The following is a 21,528-nucleotide window of genomic DNA, read 5'->3' as shown; positions in this document are numbered from 1 at the left end:
CCCGCAATTACCAGCTGTAATCGGTGCCAGCCGGTCCTTCAAGGCAGACTGAGTGGCGAGCCTCTAAGTGCTCTGATTCATGCTCCAGGAAGATTTTGCATTGAGAAAATAAGTCTGCTAGGACATAATTTCTTCCTGCATTCCTCCGTTAATAAGCGTAGCAATGCCTACGCGGCCACAAATACTGTTTGGTGGTGTTAGTGTTCGGGTGAAAGTCTGTGTAATTTATGTTTTCTTGATATAACCAACAAAATTGTCTTGCTTATCAAGTGAGCAAATTACTGGGTTGCGTTATAGACTTGAATAAAGCAGTTGTCATGAAAATCTCCATCTGTGATAGTGAAATTAGAAGCCTCAAATCATTTTCTGTTTTTCAAAATCTGATAGCGTGCACAGGAGGTTGCCACATTGCTCTTTTAGCCTGGAAAAATTATCAAATAACTGTTAAAAATGTCTCAGAGAGCTTTTCTTAAACAGAACTTACAGTGTTAAACTATGCTGCTTTCACAGGGAAAATACATGGATATTGAGTTTGATTTCAAGGGTGATCCACTTGGAGGAGTTATAAGTAACTGTGAGTATTGTTCCTGCTTTCAGCATATTAACAGCTTCAAATGTTTTGTTCTAAAAGGAAGTTGGTTCAACTATTGAAAAAAATAGCTGCATTTGTCTAATTGAATCAGTCCCCGTTATGTGACAAATTCTGCTTTTTAACTTTGTTTTGGTTCTGAGTAGAGTATACGAGAGTAAGTGAAAAGCAACTTGAAATAAGTATGAACGATCAATGTATTGTTTTAAAGGGGAATGAGTAAGATGCATGGGTCCATATGTTGCTTCTGAAGCTGGTAGCAGAAGGATTAAGGGTATATGAGTCTTTTTTATACTTCAATCCCTGGGCTCAGTCCTGTTACTTGATTTGATGGGTTGTATATGGATGGCAGATGATATTGGAGATGTGCTGCTTTATAATTAGTAAGTCACACAAAGCATGCCGGAGATCAGCACGGAGTAGCTGTGCTTACTTGAAATCAAAGCATTCTGTGCTAATTTTAGTGCACCTCACAGTACAGGAAAAGGCTTAGTATGAGAGCATAAAAAAATGTTGAGTTTAGGGTGGGGAAGGTGGCCTCAGAATATCTTGCTGGAAGTAAGGCTGCTGCTAGGAAATCTATAGCAATGCAGACACTTCAGCCAGCTCTTTAACCAGTTGGAAAGAACAAGACTAAGGAGTGAGTGCCAGTTCAGGATGCCTTGATTTGCTTTTCTTTCTAGAGCTTAAGTGCAGCTTTTTAAGGAAATTGTTCTTTTGTGCTATGTAAAGCCATGCTTGTTTGTTTTTCCTTATTTTTAAAAAGGGGAGGGGTGGAGGAGGGCAGTGAGCGACTATACTAGGTGTAACTGACCTGCCTTCGACCTCTCTTCCTACTCAGCCAAATTCAGCACTGTTTCTAAAGGTTGACTTCTGATTCCGTTGCCATTTTACTGGTTGTGAAATAATTAATCTTTCAAGGCGAAGGTTTTCTTTCTTTCTTTCTTTCTTTTTTTTCCCCAGATCACCTTTTGCAGACAGGCCTTAAAGAGCATTATTTTTGTGATGGAGTAGATCTTGAAACTCAAAGCAATCATTCTTTAAGTGTTTATGGCTATCTATTAACTTTGACATTCAGCAGTCAATAAAATTAGAAGCTAAATACACTCAGTGTATTCATCAATAATTAATTTTGGACAAAAAGGTTTCAGCAGGCTGTTTGTTTGTTTTTTTTTTTTGTACTTCTCATTCAGAATAGAGACATAAAAGTGAACTCTGCTTTGCAGAGTGGACATTCAGCAGTTTGTCTTTGAATATAATGTGCTGAGTCATGTAATTACCATACTGTCATATCGAAAGGCAATCCAAAGAGTTACTCTGTAGTTTATCTGCCTTATAAATCCTAACATATTCTAATTATAACATTGCGTGTAATTATAATGATGTGATGACATATATAATCAAAGGCAGACGTATTTTTCAATCTTCCTAAAAGATGCTTATTTTAAGCATTCCCCCTGTCTTCTCATGTTTAATAAGCATCTAAGAGCAAGAAGATGAATATTAAATTTAAAGAGACCTTATGTGTAAACCCTGTTGTGGAAAAATGATACTAACTGAACTATGAAATACTCTATACTAATAGGGCAAGTCTCAGGTAAATGCTGAGCTCCTGTAGCTGGGTGTTAATATATACAGTCTTTGATTTAATGTTCACAGAACTTGATAGTCCATCCATCTCTTAAGACTTGGTTTGGATTCTGTACAATTTAAAGCAAGTGTCTTGTCTCACCTTAGATTTTTCCATGCTTGTAGAGCCTGCAGCACTGCGTTGATTTGGATGAGAAATGTTTCTAGTGAATCACCATTCTGGAGTTAGTGGGAGCTTAAATTCTTCTGCAACATTTAGAATTTACACTGGCTGTGCTCAAATTTAGGATTTGCCATCTTAATTCATAAAGTAGGGAGTCAAGCAGTGCTGAAGTTTCCTACCCTTAAAAGGGAAAGTGTGATTAGTTTGTTAATAAATATTCTTTACTTTTGGACCATCTGTTGGTTCAGTGTTAACATCATGGGAAGATGATACCATAATATTTTGATTAAACTTTATTAGTTGAATCTGATGAACTTGGTTTCCAAACGCCAATGAAGTCAGTGGGCTTTTTGGGTCATAGCGTTTGTCACTGAGTCGCATTTCATGTGGTGAGGGACTGGAAGCAGACGTGTTGAACATCTGGTGTGTTTTGGTGGCAAGAAGGCTAATGAAAACGAACCACAAATTTTATCAGGCTGTTAGAGGTCAACAGAGACCCATTAGGTCTTGTCTGAAAGGTCTGTCCTAGTCTGAAATGCTCTGAGTCTCTATGAGAGACCAGTCAGTCTGCTCTTCACGTCGTGACTGATGCTATCGTGACCTTCCCGTGAGCAATTCTTGTGGTGTCCCTCAATGAGCTCTTGCTCCATAATGAGAAGGGTTCACCTACAAGTGAACCTCTCAGGGGAAGGAGCTAGAGGGCAAAATTATCATGACAATGCTTTCTGCATGTGGGTCCTGTCTGGTTTTCAGTGAATGGAAATGTCCACTAGCTTTAGTAGGAGCTGGTAGATCTGAAATGTTTATGTGCCCTAAATGGAGGGGTGAACCTTTTTGGTAAAGTGAGAATGCAAATAATAAAATGGAGGGGACTGTAATGGAAGAGTTTTGTAATGCCTATTAAGTTAGGACTGGTATGTTCCCAAACTAAAGATAATTCTGTGTTTGAACAGCGTAAAATACACACAGACTCATTGCATGAGCATTACACAGCCGCTCACAGCTTCTGAGTGCGCTGGTTTGTAAGGCATTTGAATGATGTACAATCAGAAAAAAAGAAGCCAACAGTGGAAAATTTGAGATGAATGTGATTTATGCAATCTTTAAGTATATTACTTCAGCCAAGACTTTTTTCCCCTTAGACTACAAAGGAAAAACAACTTTAGGTAGCATGTTGCACTTGTTTGACCCTACAAATGCCATAATTGAAGCATGAGGGTGAAGTAAGCTGTAGTATTTATTAAGCCTGAGTCTTCTCTTTTTGTTAGTTTTCTGTGAAGGCCCCAGCATTTACAACAAGGTAAATGGCATTTGCATTTGGTCTCAATGAAGCAAGTGGGACTTCCCTTCCTGTCCCCGGCACATGGTGTATGGGTACTGCTGCTGCAGTACATGCTCTTGTGAGCACTCATGTGCTCAAAGCCTTTATCCAAAGCACTTGTAGGGAAAGGCAGTTGGAGGGTTTCGTAATTAACTTGCTTTCACCTGGGTATAATATTGTGGAAATAAATTACAAAAACCTTCAGTACTCTTCCTGGTTTTCCTTTTATTAAAACTGCTGTGTTAGTGGGGATGGGAGCAGGAGAACAATAGCTTTTTTTTTCTCTTGTAATAACAGAATAACTCATCTTGCAACTGAAGATGGGTGTGTTTGTTTGCAAAATACTAGGTGTTAATTGCAACAGCTTATCTAGCTGTGAAATATGACTTTATCCAGAAATGCTGTCTGTCTTGTACTCAAGATGATGTTTGTGTGTGTACGTTCATAGGATCATCTAGGTTGGAAAAACCCTTGAAGATCAACAAGTCCAACCATCACCCAGCCTTACCGAGTCCCATCACTACACCTTAGTGCCACATTCGCACGGTGCATAGCACAGAGTGCACTTGGTTTGTTTTGTGCATTTTTGTGTACACTAAATTTCATGGTTGAAATAATTTTTCACAGTGCAGTCCAAAATGTTTCACGCTGGCAGTTACTCAGATCTTTTCAAAAGCAGGGATCTTCCAATATCTTACCCAGAATAATTAAGCAAGCCTTACGTTTTCTCATTTCACCTGGGATTTCCTGCTGAAAGATACCTAGCTTTTTAGCATGAGGTCATCTTTCCTAATCCACCTAAGCCCTTCTGTGATTTAATGATTAACCAGCAGATAACAGTGCTGCATATGAAGTACAGTATATGTAAAGCCTGCTTTTGAAAAGCCATTTTTAACCAGCACAGTGTACTTAAAGCCCAAACAATAGGGGATGAAAAAAGGACCCTGTTTTTCCATCTGTTCCAAAAGCAGTGTGAAAGAAGTCTATGATGTGTTTCTAAACGAACAACTTTTCAAATTAGCAAAGTGATAGTGATAATGTTACAACTTGTTCTTCTTTCCAACTTGTTTGTTCAGTATAAAAGATGAAAATAATTACCCTTTTACTGAGAAATCAACAGCTTGGGCTGCTGATTTTAGTTATGTGATTGCTCTTAGTCAGTTCCTTTGCTCAGGAAAATATTACACAGGCATTTTACAAGTAGACATTTTGGAGAGAGAGATTTATTCTTGTGTTTGTTTGTTGTTTTTTTAATTCAAAAAAATTTTTTAATAATCTTAGCTTGTCCCAGTGTCTCCCTTGGTGTTTCAGTGAGCACAGTTGTCACCTTTTAGGCAATTGTCGTGCTTAAATTAAGAAGTATTTGGAAGAAAACCCTAAATGTTTTGATTAGTTAATTATTATTATTATTTTTAATTTCTTTCACTGCATATACTATCTGTGCAGTAGTTTTTGTCTGATCCAATATTGGTCACTTCTTTCAAGAGAATGTTATTACAAACTCGATAGGAATAATATGAAAAAGTTCCTGAGAAGCCACTACTGTATTTTCTTTTTCATCAGTAACTTTTTTTGATGCCAGCTGAAAAATCAAGGTGGGAAAACAGAACATGATTTAACATAACGTGGTTGTAGAGCTGAGCTTCCATGCCTAGAAAATGTTCTGTAACTTCGGTTCCATAGCTAGCAGGGGTCTTGGTAATGGCCAGCTGAAGAGGATATGACCAAAATAAACTTTTTCTAGATTATTCAGAATGTACCAAGGTAGTGTAAATTTTTTTTCGCTTGTGGTGTTTATTCATTCCTTTCTTGAACGTTGATTTGATTTCTGGTATATTTAGAGAAATATACATATCCTAAATATTTCTGGATTGGGCAAGTGACCAAAAAGAAATAACATAAATTTGTATGTTATAGTTTGCAGAAGTATTTGGCATCAGTCCCTTTTCTTTTTATGTTGAGTTCAGTTTGGCAGGATGCTTACACAGATATCTTGCTTTTACACCAGTGTTACCTAGGAGTAACAAATGATCTTCAGGACCGGAGGGCTGTAGCTGGATTTTGAGGCATCCAAGTAAATTGCTATCCAAACAGTATTATTTGAGAAGTAACAGCAATTTGAAAATAAATTGTGTTTCCAAGGTGGACCTTTCCCAAACAATTTAATTTTCACCATAGCTTTGATACACAAAACAGGCTAGATGTTTCTGTTCAAGCAGAAGCATTGCTGCATAATGCAGAGGGAATACCTAACCCATAAATGTACCATATATTCTTCTGTATGCTCTGTATAGTCCCTTTTCATAATTCATATACAAATATGTATAGAGATTTTGTTTTGTTAGTGTGTGTTTTCGTATAGATAAGCACCATCTGTCTACACATAACCCCTACGAACTGCTGGAATCACCAAGTGTCAGTGTAAAGAAATCTGATGTGCCTCTTTGTGCCTTCTCTTTTGGTTGTTTAATCCACACAATTTGTAGTCACACGAGAGTTAATACAAAACTTACTGGTTGTGCAATCCTAGCTTTAAAGAAAATGTGTTTGATTTATTAAAATGCTAATAGAGCAAACAAAAAATAGAGCAAATAAGTTTCCTATGAGTAGTTCAGATGGTTTGCGTACTTGCTTCCAGTCTGATTTCAGTCTTCATGTGGACAAAGAGGAGAGAAAGAATACAGCCTTAAAAAGAACTGGTTAGCAGTTGCTTTGGTAAGGTAAAATACCCGACTTTCTGCTTTCTGGAGCTTTTAACCTCAGTTACGAAGGCAGACAGAATGTGGAATATTGGGACTTTGGAAGGTTGGCTGTTAATTACCTAACCTTCTAAAAATATATCGTGTAAATAAAATAAACTGTGGTGAAAAATCTAAGACAGCTATTCCTATAACATAAGATGTTAAATTAGGCATACGCTCAAGAAAACTGTTTGTTAAATCTGCTGAAGGCATGCATGTAATTAGAAGAAGACTTACATATAATGTTTTGCCAGGATGCGTAGCTAGGCTTTTATGACAGCATTTGAGTCAATTTATATATAGAATGTTTTTCAGTCCAGCTAAGCCAAACCACTTTGCAAACTGCATTGCTTCAATATCCTCTGAAAATACAGCCATTTCCTGAAGTGTGTGTAGCCATCGCGGGAGCTGAAGTTGTTTATTTCTCTGAGATTAAAGTTGGCAGCGATCCGCTCCGACACTTAGCTCAAGATCTTGTACAGCCAGCGTGACTCCGAGCTGCCTTACCTTCGCCTTTCCTCTCTCGGCCCCTGTGCTAACACTTGATGGTGAACTAGCTTCTCCCTTTGAGAAGTTTTTAATTCATGAGAGAGGACTGAAAAATGAGAGAGGGTCGGGTTAGGCGTGGATGGCTCTGAGTTTCAACCACAGATCAAGGAGAGGAGAGCTCCAACCTCAGGATAAGTCAGAGGCAGACAGGTACTCCAGGCTGCTGTGTTGGTTATCTGTTAATTAAAGAAAAAAATAAAATGGAAAAGCAAAAGGGCAAACCTGTAGCCTGCCCCATCCTACTGTAAAGATGAACTGCTGGCAGTATGGGACAGCCACTTGCTCGGGTGTACCTTTATCATTGGCCATGGAAAGTAACTGTAGGATTACTGAGTTACAAAACCACAAATGTTTATTCAAAAAAGTCTAAAGTTCTTGGTCACCCAGCACATTTGGTGGTGCAGGGAGATTCATCTTTGTACAGTCTTCACCCTGTCCAATGTGCTGTTTGGTGGGAGCTGCCTTCACCGCCACCTGCTGTGGCACCTGAAACGCTTCTCTCAGGCAATTGTCTTTATGGAATGAAGTAGTCGAGCTGATGTTGGGGACTGTCTTAATATAAGCCGACCAGAAGTTTAATAATACTCCCCTACTTTTGTTACTGTTGTCACTGGTTAATTATTAGAGCAGGAATTAATTTTTGAACCTGTCTTGCTGTAGTTTATTTGCAAAGCCTCCTAAGGCTTGTGTAGTTTCGTGGGTTGAAGCCCTGTCTTTGGTGTCTATTCCATCAGAAGGTGCTTAAGCTTGGCTAATTGCAGCGGGAACAAACAGATGCTACTTTGCTCTCCTTCTTGCTGCTCCTCAGCCCAGAGCTGGGTTGGAGCTGGGGAGCAGATGCAGCAGCTCCCCAGCTGCTCTTCCCTGGGGGCTGGAGCAGGGATCAATAGCACTGAACAGGATCAGTTTCAGCACAAATGGAAATTTGAGGAAAAGGATGGTATAATACGCGTTGGATATCGTAGAAGCCATGCAGGGGAAGTATTGAGCAAGCCCACAAGTCTTCCTTTCAAGTGCATAGCCTTTCAGTATTTTTTTTAATATAATAATTCTTACCAAATCTTGGTTTTGTGGTTGTACTTACATTGGTTAATGTCTTTTGAGCACATCTCCTCCTATGACCTGAGTTCTGTTCGTAGCTCGTAGGCTGCAGCATTTAGAAGTGCATGGGGCCTTGCTCAGATAACGTATTTGAGAAATATGTCCTAACTTGATAATTCGTGATATTGTTCATGCCTACCATTTATTGTCTTCTGGTTTGCTGGTGATAAAGCAATCAGGTGTGAAAAGATGGGGCAGTACATTCACATTAAAGTGTTTTGCTAGGTCTTTCCCTGACCTGTGGGGTTTCTTTTGTTTGTTTAGATCTGCTAGAGAAGTCCCGGGTTGTTAAGCAGCCAAGAGGTGAAAGAAACTTTCATATTTTCTATCAGATATTGTCTGGTGCATCAGAAGACTTCCTCTGTAAGTATGAGACGTGCTGTTTTTGGATACAGAGCTTCCTTTATGGACTGTTCCACCTGTGCCTTGTTTTGTGGGAAATGCGATGCTGTTTCATTTTTCAAATTCATGGTGGTGGTGGTACCTGAAGTAAATGTATGGCTTGATATTATCCAGATACCTGAGTCAGAAATGGCTTTGCAAAGTGTTATGGACAAAGAAGAAAGCCTATTCTTATCCAAAATGCTTGTATTTGAAAGATCCTTAAAGAAAATTTAATCCTTTTAATAAAAGTAGTTCTTGACAATACTGGTTCTGGGGGTAAAATAGCTGCTAATAAGCATGCTGTTACAATGGTATTTTTATTTGATTTATTAGGCAAACTCAAGCTGGAGCGGGACTTCAGCAGATACAACTACCTGGGCCTTGACTCTGCCAGAGTAAATGGGGTGGATGATGCTGCAAACTTCAGAACAGTTAGGGTAAGAAATATCAGGGACTTGGTAGGTGATGGCAGTGGCTGGGCTTTGCGAACCAGGTGATGCTGATGGAGGAGAAATAAAAGCAAGGCTGTGAGATGGTTCTCAAGCTGATTTACCATGATGCTTTTGCTTAACCTGTACTCAGGGACGAGAAGAATGGGACCCTGTTACCCAGTGTGTACAAATTTAGATTCTAAAAGTTACTGCTTTTAGAGCAACAGAGTGGACTGAGAAGACAGCAGTATCTCTTCATTTGACTATGGTTAATGTGGCTGGGTTATAAACTTCAGTGGCTAAAAAAATACTGCTTTTTAAAAAACCTTTAAGCTCTTCTCAGAAGTCTGATGTGAATCCTTGAAGTGGTTTGGACTGATAGACTAGCTTGATTACCAGATCCTCTGTCACCTTTTATATTCAAAAATGTACTTATCTGTTATCTAAGCCTAGCAATTATATTGGTTTTGTTTTGTTTTTGTAACATAAGTGTATATAAAACATTTCTAATTTATGCTAATATGGAGAAATGATGAATTTTGCAAGTAGGTTCTGTTTGAATTTAGATTCTTTTATCTTATGATTTTGTCTGTCTCTTTTCCAGAATGCCATGCAGATTGTTGGTTTTATGGATCATGAAACTCAGTCTGTTTTTGAAGTGGTGGCAGCAGTTTTAAAATTGGGAAATATTGAATTTAAGCCTGAATCTCGTGTCAATGGCTTAGATGAAAGTAAAATCAAAGATAAAAATGGTAAGATGAGATTAGTGATGGGAGGGAAAACATTAATTTGTCTGAAGTCACTATGGAGTTTGTCATTTCTGTAGACATACCTAGATTAATTAAATTAGATTGTTTCCAAAACTCACCCACAGGCAAATATGGCTTGAATTTTGTGCAATTCCAATCGCTCTGTGTTTGAAATTCTAAAACTGATTTTTTTCACTTCATTAACACTTTCTTCTGAAATGTTGATTGGTACTTTACATTTCTGTAACTGCTTGATTATTCTGCAGTGAAGGCGTTTTGACTTTTTTGTAGTAGTAGTAGTAGTGTATTTCTCTCTGTAGTTTCAGATTTATTTGGCAATTTGATGGCATGTTTTTGCAGTTGATACATTTTGAAAGCTGAATTATTTTCATTTAAAAGCCCTTCATCAAGAAAAGTAGTCTGTGACAAATGGAAGAAAAGTTTCTTTGCAGAAATATCCAAATAGAAAGTGCTTTCAAGCTAATAACTCACTGGATCCTGCTTCCTCATGCTGTGCCTTTTTAAAAAAAAATAAAATAAAACTTTGCTTGGCAGTGGAAGGGGAGGGAGCATAGATGAGAGACATTTCTGTTGAAGAAAACCTGTTTTGGGAAAACACTGACCTATTTTAAAGCTAATAGTTTTGGGGAATAAGAACAGTGGGATGAAAGGGTTCATTATATTTCCACCCTCCTTTTTCATGTTAGAGCTCAAGGAAATCTGCGAGTTGACAGGTATAGACCAGTCGGTACTGGAGAGAGCTTTCAGCTTCCGGACAGTTGAAGCCAAGCAAGAAAAAGTTTCAACAACACTGAATGTGGCTCAGGTAAAAAGAGATCCTGATAGTAACAGAAAGAATTGTTTTAAATGGCATCTTATTCTACATAACTAATCCACAACTGCCCCAATAATACCACAACTAAGAGGCTGAACTGAGTAAAACGTATCACTATCATAAGTGTGTTTTTATTCAACAGTTTCTAAGTGTTCAAATAAGCTGGGTGTTTTGTTTTCATGCGTTAATTATGTCAAGTAGACAAGGGATAGGAAAATGTTGCAGCGGATGAAAAGCTAAGGCAGTTCTGCACAGAACGCACATTGAAAGTATTGTGGTGTAGCAGCCTGGTTTTGTTTAGAGCAACTGGAGTAATTTCATGTGAGTTGTATGCCCCGGGCAGCTGAAAAACTTCTGCTGCCAGTGTGAACTTATCTTTCTGCCATACTGCAAAGCCAGTGAGATTGCCACCCATGTCTCATCAGCTCAGGCTAGCAGGAATGCGGTTTCTCTAACTGCAGTTGATCACATCCTTTGCTTAGGATCAGGATGGGGGATGTGAGTCTTGAGAGGATTTCCAGACAAGCAGGAAGGCAGAACAAGTGCCCTGGCTGCAGCTGCTCTGCCAGCCAGCCCGTGGCCAGGAGGATGAAGGGATGCACCAGCAAGCTGCCTGCACTGCTGAGATGCCCTGGCACTCTGCTCTGCCTCAGGAGTCTGCTTAGGCAGAGGCACTGCCACCTGAGGCATGCACACTCAGTTCACAGAACCTTTAAGATACTGTGGTAACTTAAAAAAACTTGGGTTTAGCCCAGCATTTATAATGTTTTTCTTCTTTCTTCTGTTTAGGCTTATTATGCCCGTGATGCTCTGGCTAAGAATTTATACAGTCGGCTCTTTTCTTGGCTTGTTACCAGAATCAATGAGAGCATTAAGGTATTGCTGTTTTGTGCCTGTAAGAAAATCAATAGAATTGAATTAAATTAAACTGGATGGTAAAACTGCGTTTGCCAATTTCATTTTTCCTGGTTGTATGATGTTAAGGTACAGGCAAATAACTGTATCACAGCTCAAAAAATTGCTGTCTGCTCTGTTGTAAGCTCATGAAAACATTCACATTAAGTTATTTTGAGAAGCCTCACTTAACGTCTTAGTTTACACAACCTGACGGCCTACTTAAGAAATACATTAGTTTTCTTGACTGTCCAGTATGAAAAGTACAGATGAATAACCCATTATTGTTATTAATATTTTTTAAAGGCACAAACTAAAGTGAGAAAGAAGGTAATGGGTGTGCTGGACATCTATGGCTTTGAAATTTTTGAGGTAAGACCTTTATAATAGTAAACGTCTAATGTGAGAGATGTTATTAAACCTAATAGAGTAGTTTATTAATATGTAATCAGAATACATGTAATTTGAATCAAGTGTGTCACACAGGACAGTACTGGAGTACTGTGTCCAGCTCTGGGCTCCCCAGTACAAAAAAGACAGGGATCTCCTGGAAAGAGTCCAGCGGAGGGCCACAAAGATGATACGGGGCCTGGAGCATCTTCCCTATGAAGAAAGGCTGCGAGACCTGGGTCTGTTCAGCCTGGAGAAGAGAAGACTGAGAGGGGATCTCATCAATGTGTATAAATACCTGAGGTGTGGGAGACAGAGGGATTGGGCCAACCTCTTTTCAGTGGTTTGTGGGGACAGGACAAGGGGTAATGGCCACAAGATAGAGCACAGGAAGTTCTGCACCAACATGCAAAAGAACTTCTTCACGGTGAGGGTGACAGAGCACTGGAACAGGCTGCCCAGGGAGGTTGTGGAGTCTCCTTCTCTGGAGATATTCAGGGCCCGTCTGGATGCCTACCTGGGCAGCCTGCTCTAAGGAGCCTGCTTTGGCAGGGGGGTTGGACCCAATGATCTTTCGAGGTCCCTTCCAACCCCTTCAATTCTGTGATTCTGTGTGTCATACTGACAAAAAAATAATAGAAAAGTAAGCCAGAGAAAGAACGTCTTGGTGTGTATGGCAACTGAAACAAAAATTCTGGAAAGACAAACTTGTGTTTTTACACCATAGGTAAATAAATATTTATGACAATAAACTAAATGCTTGTTGTTGTGACATACATTCTGAGCGTAAGAGAAACCCAGGCGTTTTGTGGGTGTCTTTGAACAAGTTTTGTTTTCTTTAAAAATCAAACCAGAAACTATACATTTTTTCCTGTCAAAATCAAACAAGGAATTATATTCCATTTAATTTTGCTTCACTTAGGTAAATATTCTGTACTGGTTACTAGCTGATGATCCGTGGCTCACTGCTGTTTGTTTATGATAGTATTTTTAGACTGGAGATACTCTAAAACAAAAAAAATAAATGAGGAATTTTTAATTGGGTTAAAGAGCATCAGGGAGAGGGGGTCTTCATAAATCTTACTCTGACGGTTTATTTTAAGAGATTTATAGATCTTGGTTGGAAATATTAGAATACTATTTAAACTAGAAACTCAACTGGAGAGAAACATGAGTAGAAAACATTCAAACCTTACCCACTTCCCTACATCATTCTTGAAAATCCAGGGATGTTTAGACTGTAGAAGATGGGAACAATCTAGAGAAGAGTAATTACATGTGGGAGGGTGGTGTAAGCTTTATTTCAGAAGCATAACATCAAAGTATGTGCAAATCAAAATACCTCTGCGAAGAGGAAAAACAAAGCTGATACTTGCTTCACGGGTTTACTCAGCTAGGTTTATATTGTTTGTATTAAACATAAGAGAGTATTTATGAAAATACATTGCAAGCAGTCATGTGGCTGAATTCAGGTTTCAGCACTAGATCTCTGGTGCTGGTCCTTGGTGTATACCCTTAGCAAGCCGGGCAGTGCAATGGTAGTACTGACATCTTGGGGCAGCACCCTTGTTTTCATTAGCTTTCTGTTCTGTTTGATTTAAGGGTAAGTCTGTAGGGGGAGGTGGAAACTGGAAGCTTGCAGAAGTGTGTGAGCCAACTGTGTAATGGTGTTTGTGGGATGGTGTTGCAGAAACAGGCTAAATAAAGCTTGTTTCTCCCATGTCATTTTGTTTTTTGTAGGAGTTCAACATCTGAGAAGGTTATAAATAAGTAGCTGAGTACAGGTGATGTAGTTTTGCAAAAGAAAAAGAGAAAAACGAGGCTTTTCTCCCTTACCTTGCAAACTGAATTACAAGGCAGCTTTTCCAATTCAGACAAAAGAACTTTAGAATAATATGGGCAGTTGTTTTTCAGTTCTTTAAATGATGAGCACTGGTTCTACTGGAAGAGATGGGAAAGGCAATTCATAAATACATTCATGCAAGATGGGACCGTTCCTCTCACGCGCTAAGGTCTGGTGAGGGCCCCAACCAAGCATCTTGGTTCAGCATCACTGAAATAAGTGGAATTATTTCTGAACGTCCAACATGGAATTCAGACAGCATGTGAGAAACACATGTGGCTGGTATCATACCAAATTTTAATTTGAAGATGTTTGAATAAGCAACTTGATTACTTTAGGTTTCTGGATTTACTACAGAGTACAGCTACCAATATTGGGACTGTGTGGCAGTACTGTAATTCAAAGGGTGTCGATAGGAAAAGAATCCCTCAGAAAATCCTGCATCAGGTGTATTTCCCATTTAGCCATTGCTGTGTTTCTAGACAGGTTAATTTTATAATCAGAAACTGCTGATTTATTCTCAAAGGCAAAGAATCTCTTGATGAATCAAAGGAAAGATACTCTTTTCAAAGAAAAAGAAAATTCATTTTCTATGCAGCTCTTGTTGGAATAAAAGATGATGTGATGTTATAATCCTTAAATGGAGTAAAATAAGTCTGCAGAGACAAAGCGTGGTTGTTCTTGTGGTCACTTGAATGAATGTATATATAGTAACATCAATTGATAGGATGCCAGCCAAATACTTTTATGTTGAGTCTTAATACAAATGATCAAGCCTCACAAAAATTATTAAAGATTTTGAGAAAACAAAGTGTCTCAACAGTTGTTGTTGAGAACTCAAGTAACTGATTCACAGAAAATATATGGTGTTAAAATTAATAATATTAAACCAATCAATAAATGAATGAAATTTCAATGATGGTCAATAAAGGAAACTTGAGGAAAAGTCAATAATGTCTTAAGATTTTTAGCATTAAAAATATAGTAAAATTTGGAGCGTTTTGCTGTGCAGTGCCTTTGTAAATATGATTGCTAAACCTTCAAATATTAGCTGAAGTGTAGCTGATGGCAGTGACTATTATCTATCTAATGAAAAATCACTTACAACCACTAACTAAAAATGTGCAATTCCCTTTTGAACCTAATTCTTAAGTCATATTTTCATTGTTATGTTTGTTCTTACAGGTTAGAATTAACATGATCACGAAGAATTTTTTTTTTGCTAAAATAAATTTGAAAGACTTAATCTGTAAACTTGTTAAAAGTCTAAGTTTTAAGTTTGTAAACTGTCTGATATGCTGAAAATAAAAAGACCCGCTTTAAACATGTTTCTACTCAGGAAGCAGCTAGATCTATCATTAAATGACCTTAAAGATCATCTAATTCCCAATCTGTTTTTGTCTAGTTATGATCATGGATGGAGACAGAAAACGCAAAAAAAAAAAGGGGTAGCAGGAGTTTTTCATATATATGCTAAATATTTACATCTGAAGATTAACACCATTGCAATAAGTGGCAAGATACCTGCTTACTGATTTTTTTAACTTTTATTTTTTTGCCTTTTATGTTACACTTGCCCATCAGGTTCACTATAAGAGTAAACTAATGATATTCTAGCTAGCTGTTTTGCTCTGAGGTTCTCACTTAAAAGTTATTGGAATACATTAAAGAGTAATCTGCTTCCACTGCAAAAACTGGATTTTTTTAATAAGTCCCAGCCAGGCCTTATTCCTGTTGCGGATGATTCCTTAAATCATCCTACAATTCCTACTATAAGAAGAATAAAAAAAAAAACCAAAAACCACAAAACAAAGGATTTACCATTCTGAAAAATCCTACACTTGACCTTTTGATGATGATTTATTATAAACAAATTAAAGTTTATGTAAATGAGATTTCTTTCAGCTGGTTTTGAAAGATGACTCTTCTTACCGGCTGCTGTTTTTTTTCTGAGATTTTCTGTAATTTAAGGTGAAGTTTACTTACAAAGTAACTGGAAAGTTCTTGAAGCTTAGCAAAGGGAAGATAATGAATGGTGTGATGGTAATACTGCCTTATACTCTTTGTATTTGGTTTCTATTGGTGTTTTTATCAAGCACAAAAAGCGTTTTTCAGACAAACCCCAAAGCTATCCAAGAACACAGATTTAAGGACTGGGCTGTCCAAAAATTCAGATTAGGCAATTTAAATCTATTGATAATCCTCAGCCTCTGTGGGTTTGGCAGATCTCGACAGAAAGCTGAGCTAACCAGCCCACAAAATAGGTGCTGTGAAGCTGTGTTTAGTTTTGATTTCTGCCATGCCATTTGTGGTAAGATGTATTTTGGGACCGAGAGTTTTGCAAGCTGAATGCTGAAATTTTGGGCATCTCTGTGCAAATTGTCTGTGGGCAAGGATTAGGGACTAGGATTAAATGCAAAAAGGCAGGCTGCAGAACCAGGCCGGTTGTGTAACGCTGTTGGAGCTCAGGCAGTGGGTTGAAGCCTGACCCTATCTGAATTTATCTGAATGTTGGAGCAGCCAAACGTGCTGCTGGGCTGCAGTCTGGGCTGCAGTTTGAGGTGGGGCAGGGATTACGGTTAGTGGAAATCCAGAGCTGGCTGGGCTGCTGGCCGCCATACTCCGTGTGGTGTTTTGGGGCAGACATGGTTTCCACATCTCTGCAAAATGGTGGGGTTGTGAGAAGGAGGTGCAGGACGAGGGCTGCAGGTGGCTGGGGCCTGGCAGCCCTCAGCAGAGGCAGGCAGGAGACTCCTGCTGGGTTCCCATCTTTAACTTTAAGCTCAGGTACCGACCTGTGCGTTTCCTGCGTAGATGAAAGTGAGGGTATGGAAAATTGAGTGTCATGGAGCAAGTGTGAATATTTCATCCTGCCTGGCTTTTAGAGATAAAAACGTCTGTGCTACTTGGCTTAAAGGCTTTACTCTGAATTTTCAGGAGCTGCTGTGTAGCAGGCCCATGAGACGAAGTTCATGATTTGGAGCACAGCTTTTGAAAGCTGGGGCTGCCAAACAAGGCCTGTTCTTTAGACTTGCCAGAGAAGGCAGCTTGAGAGCACAAAAACTCTGCTGGGTCCCCTGGCACAGCACCTTGTGCCTGGTTTTTAGCTGGGCGAGAAGTGGGGCTGTGCCAGGGATGGACCTGCCAAAGTAGAGGCCAAAGAAGGCCCGAGCCTTCTGCCGGCCCTCAGAGATGTGCTGAGGGTTGCTCTGAGGTGTTAGGTGCGCCTCATCTCGCTTCTTGGGTGGTAAACTTCTTGGATAACATGGTTGAGGGGTACTGGTGGATTCCCACGTGGTGTGTTCCAGGCTGTCAGATACTCAGGCTCTGCCTCCCCTGTGCAGTGTCAGGGCTGGTGTGGGCAGCAGCCCTGGACCCAGGTGAGCAGGGCCCCCAGCCAGGTTTCTCGGTGTTCCCACTTGCTTTGTCTTTGCCAGCGTTCCCGTGTCACTGTCCACATGTGCCTGCCTCTGGCTGGGAGAAGTGCCGTCTGCTGCATGGAAGGGCTTTAAACATCTCCACAAATTCCCTGGCTGAATTGATAGTTCAGGAGAAGTTCCTGGGACAGCATCTGTTCAGCTCGTTTTGATCCAAGCTCACAAGAACATCCACCGTATTATGCATAAAAATCAGCAGTAAATAAAAATGCCTCCAACAAAAAAGAACCAAACAAGCTGCCCAGCGGTAAAACCATGTCCTTTTCTCAGTCTGTGATGCACTATGATAGCGCTTCTGTTTATTTCAGGCACAGTTAGCTTCTTGCTTGTGTACAGAAGCCGCTTGTGGTGATGGAAAGAAGCTTGGTCATGTTGCATGTACAGCTGTATCTGAGCTGTCGTCTGGACATTGATAAGGCGCAATGTCTTCATTGAGGAAATTCCATTAGAAATACGAAGAATGCCATTTCATTATATTAACATATTCACAGTTCTGATAATTATCTCTTGTTTAGAGAAAGGCAACCGAGTAAGGAGAGTGTAAACACTGAAAAGACATTTCTGAGATGTTTGAGGCATGATAAAACTGAGGAGGTATTTCCACTTTTACCATAAACCTGCATAACAGCTTGGCCCAGTCACTTTGCCTGCTTCTCTCCCGTTCATTAAATGAAGGAAATGGCAGTTGCAGACCATGCTGAGCTCTGAGAGATTGCTGCTGGCTCCCAGATTTCTTTTCCCTAAGGATGATTTTACTGGAGAAACGTCAAATACCTAGAAAGAAGACTTAATAGAGAAAAAAGCATATGGAGCAAATGGGCTTATCAGGATCTTCTGTTATCTTCAACTTTTTAGGCGCTGGGGCCCCTTTCTCCATGTCTTGACTTCAGGTTTAACTCAGCCGTGGTTATCTGTTGTCCTGGCAGCTGCCTTAATCTCCAAAACCTAATTTGTTCTAGTCACTATACCTTGCAGCAGATTTCCTTTTAGAAATTGTTCGACCCTCTTCTGATGCCTAGCAGCTCATCATATGCTGGCAAGCAGTGGTGCCAAAATGCACGTACCCAGCCCTCTGCTCAATCTGATCGCACAGGACAAAGCCCAGGCTAGTGTGAAAGAGGAGAACTGAGTTTTTAATCTGGAATTGATCAACTACGTCTGCTGGCAAGTGTTGTGAGAGCGGGGAGCTCTGCGGAGTGACCCTTGGTTGGATTCCTAGGTGCTAGGGAGATTTCCGAATGGATCTGCAGCAATCATTTCCCCTTAGGTGCTAGCATTCAGAAGCAGAGGTTCATCTCAGGAAGTTAATCACCATTTGATTAATCACATTATAATTTAGGTATTTAAAGAGGCTTATTTTGCAAAAGGCAAGTTTATGAAGTAAATCCAATTGGCAGTCTGCTTTCAGCAGAGGAAATTGTAGAAATGCTGGAGCAAATATACACAAATGCTCTCCTTGAGACCGTGGAAATAACACTTGGTCCTAGAGCAGCTATCATGTCTTAGCAGAGGAATGGGTAAGATGATGTAGCAGGTTCTTGCTGATTTGTGAGTCTTGTTTCAGAACTATCATTTATCAGGTTGAGATTGCTGAATTGATTTTGTCTGGGTGTCCCTGCGGATCACACATGCACTGTATGCACTGGGTTCACCATGGTCACTTGCCCTTTTAACTCCAAATTTGCTCAGACCCCCATGTCCAGAGGACACAGGTGAGAGCATGTATACCAGTGTCAATTGCATCAGGACAGACCGATGGTGACTGTGCTAGGCAAATACAGAAACCAGATTGAGGTTTGGACATCTTTGTTACTTGCTGCCATCAGATACATTGAAACAGTATGATGACATTTACATGGAGTTTTTATAGTTAAATGATACCTTTCTCCAGTTCTTTGGCTACAGAGGTATTTATACAAAAGCGCAAAGTTTATTCTGGTTCACATAAGGTATTTTTTGAGTAAGTTTGATTAATCAGCTGTTCATGTATGTAAGCAGAAAAACAGGACTGGGATGAAATAGTGCTGTCCCAGTGGCTGTTGCTGCCATGGGCGCTGCAGCATTCTGCCATACCATTAGCAATGGCATCCTTCTGCCCTGCAGAGGAAAGCTCCATACTTTTTTCATGACTTGTCATTCATTTGTTGGTTGCCTAACGAAGAAATGGCAATATTAAGGCTCAGAAACATGCATTTGCAACTATGTGTGAATGCTTTGGACTACAGAGAGTGGTCAGGATTATGTGGTCCCCCAATGTGGCCTGTTATTGTTGCAGTTGGAGGCAGAACAGAGGCGAGTGGACAACAGTAACCCAACAGGTCACATCTCATGTCCTCTTCATGTGACAAATGCAGTGATTTTATCTTAAACGTCTTTTTTGTATCCATTAACACTACAGTATTCTAGAAAGGGTGTCTGAGTTGTTCATAAGCACTTGTCCCCAGACAGTCACAGTAACTCCTCAGTAAGGGATAAATATTCATAACAGATCTTCATTAACTTTGTGAAAGTTTAGGGGAAAAAAAAAAAAAAGTCCAGTGGGTCCCATGTAGCCCATTGCTTTCTAAGATACAAAAGCGAGTTTTTTTTTTTTCATTTTCTTTATATGTACTGTTGTACATCCTTTTGTGGTTATACATAAAAATCTCTATCCCCAGACATCACAGTAGGATGTAAATGAAATTTGCTGGCTCATTTCACCACTCATCTCAGCGAAGTGAACTTGTTTGCCTATTTTCATCATTACCTTTGCCGTCTGGCTTTTTTATAGGGAGCCTCAGTAGTAGTGTAGAGACTGGGTGGAACCACTTGGGCTCACCTGCCCATGGTAGAAGGAGGTCAGGGACTTTGATGCCCGTGGCTACGTTGGCTGAAAGTTAGTTTCTGCGGCTTCACATGTTAGACCAGAAATTTCAGTCTCTGTATTTGTTTTTCTCCCCAGTATTGATCAAAAAGTTCTTTGTAATGGCATTGGTTCTGTTGATTCCATCTCATAACTTGAGATATTTGAGTTTTGTTTTAAATGGTGCTTTTCATTTAAATACTTCTCATGTATTTTTTGTTGTATGTGTTCAGATAAGATATTTGAAGAGATGCGTGCTGGACACCTTTTGTCAGTGTGGACATAGACTGAGCAGTGTGTAGATTTTTGAATTGGCTCTCAACAAGAATTGGTAGGGTGAAGGATTAAGAAGGAAGAGGAAATACTGAGAAACATAGTGAATACGTGTGATACTGATGACATAGCTGAGGCTATAGATTTGGGTGAACTAAAATATGCTTCATTTGTGGAAAATGCTGAAGTGGAAAGGACACAAGAAAATGGAACACGTAAATCTAATGCAAGAGGTGACCCTTAGCATCAGCATATTGACACATTTATGCCTGAAGCTAGTAAGAGGCGCTTAGCCCTATTATTATTGACAAAAATAGTTTTATATTTTTTCTTTGTTGTTGATGTTTTACTGGTACAACAATGCATAAGGTCAGGAACGTCAATATATGTTTTTTCATATACTTCCATGATTTGCATGACTGGAATCTTCCAAAGAAGAAATTAGGTAAAATATTAAGGAACAAAAAATATTTTCTGTAGGCTTTAAAGCCACCTGTCTGTAATTCATGTAATACCAGTGGTTCCAGACTTGAACTTTTATCTTTCCAAGGGTGACTCTTACACCTCAGTGAGTACAACATTATGATCTGCTTGTTTATATAAGCGTTATATTTCTGCATGGAGCAGAATTTTTTTTGGAGATCAAAAACTTGCTGTTTGCCAAGCAGTCAGTCACCCTGATGCCCAGTAGTTTGAAGGCTGATAAAGAATAAAACTGTATGTCCAAGACACCATTATTTGTGAAGTGAAAAGCATGGTGAAGCAGGCTTTGATTTTTGTCAGTGCATTTTTCTAGTTGTCTAAATTTATTGTTGCACCCAATAAAAGATGGATAGGATAAGCCGAGGGTGGTTGCTTGATCTGTATCTATAAATTTAATGTGACTTCAAGCCTACTTAAGGTGACATTCTGTTTCCCAGCACCTTTAATTTAATTTGAGAGACTGAGCTTTTTTTTTTTTCTTCCCCAAAGGTTATATTTTGTATTCCATAGTGGCTTCAAAGGGATAGTTGAAACACTGCTATAAAAATGCAGTGATTGAAGTGATGCTTACAACATTCAAGTAGCAGAATTATGGCCTGGAAGAGAAACGGGCACTCTTTGGTGTTTGAGAAGTGCTAGCCTAATTTTTTTTTTCTTTCCTAAATTTTTCTAAGAATATTTAAATTTACTAATACTTCCAAATATGGTGTCTGACTGTGCTGCTTCTGTGCTTAGCAAAGCCCCTTCTGTCACTTAGTGAAGACGCTCAGCACAAGGAGCACATACAGTCTCCGGCTGCTGGGTCCTCCCAGCCCATTTCTCCCGGCTAGGTTTGTGGTGTACTGTCAGTGGTATTAATCACTCCCCATTGTCTTCTAAAAAACTAATGCCAGACATCCTTTAGATCCCATCC

The 21,528-nt window shown here is 39.5% G+C and overlaps 1 protein-coding gene across 19 annotated transcripts in view; it reads left to right on the top strand.

The window, feature by feature from the left end:
- The window catches only part of MYO1B (myosin IB), a 179,915-nt gene that overhangs the window by 126,903 nt on the left and 31,484 nt on the right, over positions 1 to 21,528 (top strand). For all 19 annotated transcript variants that reach the window (XM_040562192.1, XM_040562205.1, XM_040562198.1 and 16 more), the window contains 7 exons: positions 511 to 574; positions 8,319 to 8,417; positions 8,772 to 8,875; positions 9,474 to 9,621; positions 10,326 to 10,444; positions 11,243 to 11,329; positions 11,654 to 11,719. In XM_040562192.1, coding sequence (XP_040418126.1) covers positions 511 to 574; positions 8,319 to 8,417; positions 8,772 to 8,875; positions 9,474 to 9,621; positions 10,326 to 10,444; positions 11,243 to 11,329; positions 11,654 to 11,719 — 687 coding nt within the window. The remainder of the gene's footprint in view (positions 1 to 510; positions 575 to 8,318; positions 8,418 to 8,771; positions 8,876 to 9,473; positions 9,622 to 10,325; positions 10,445 to 11,242; positions 11,330 to 11,653; positions 11,720 to 21,528) is intronic.

This window comes from Cygnus olor, chromosome 6, assembly GCF_009769625.2.
Source record: "Cygnus olor isolate bCygOlo1 chromosome 6, bCygOlo1.pri.v2, whole genome shotgun sequence".
Taxonomy (NCBI): Eukaryota; Metazoa; Chordata; class Aves; order Anseriformes; family Anatidae; genus Cygnus; species Cygnus olor.
The sequence above is the reverse complement of the archived record's forward strand: the minus strand, read 5'-3'. Positions and strand labels throughout refer to the sequence as shown.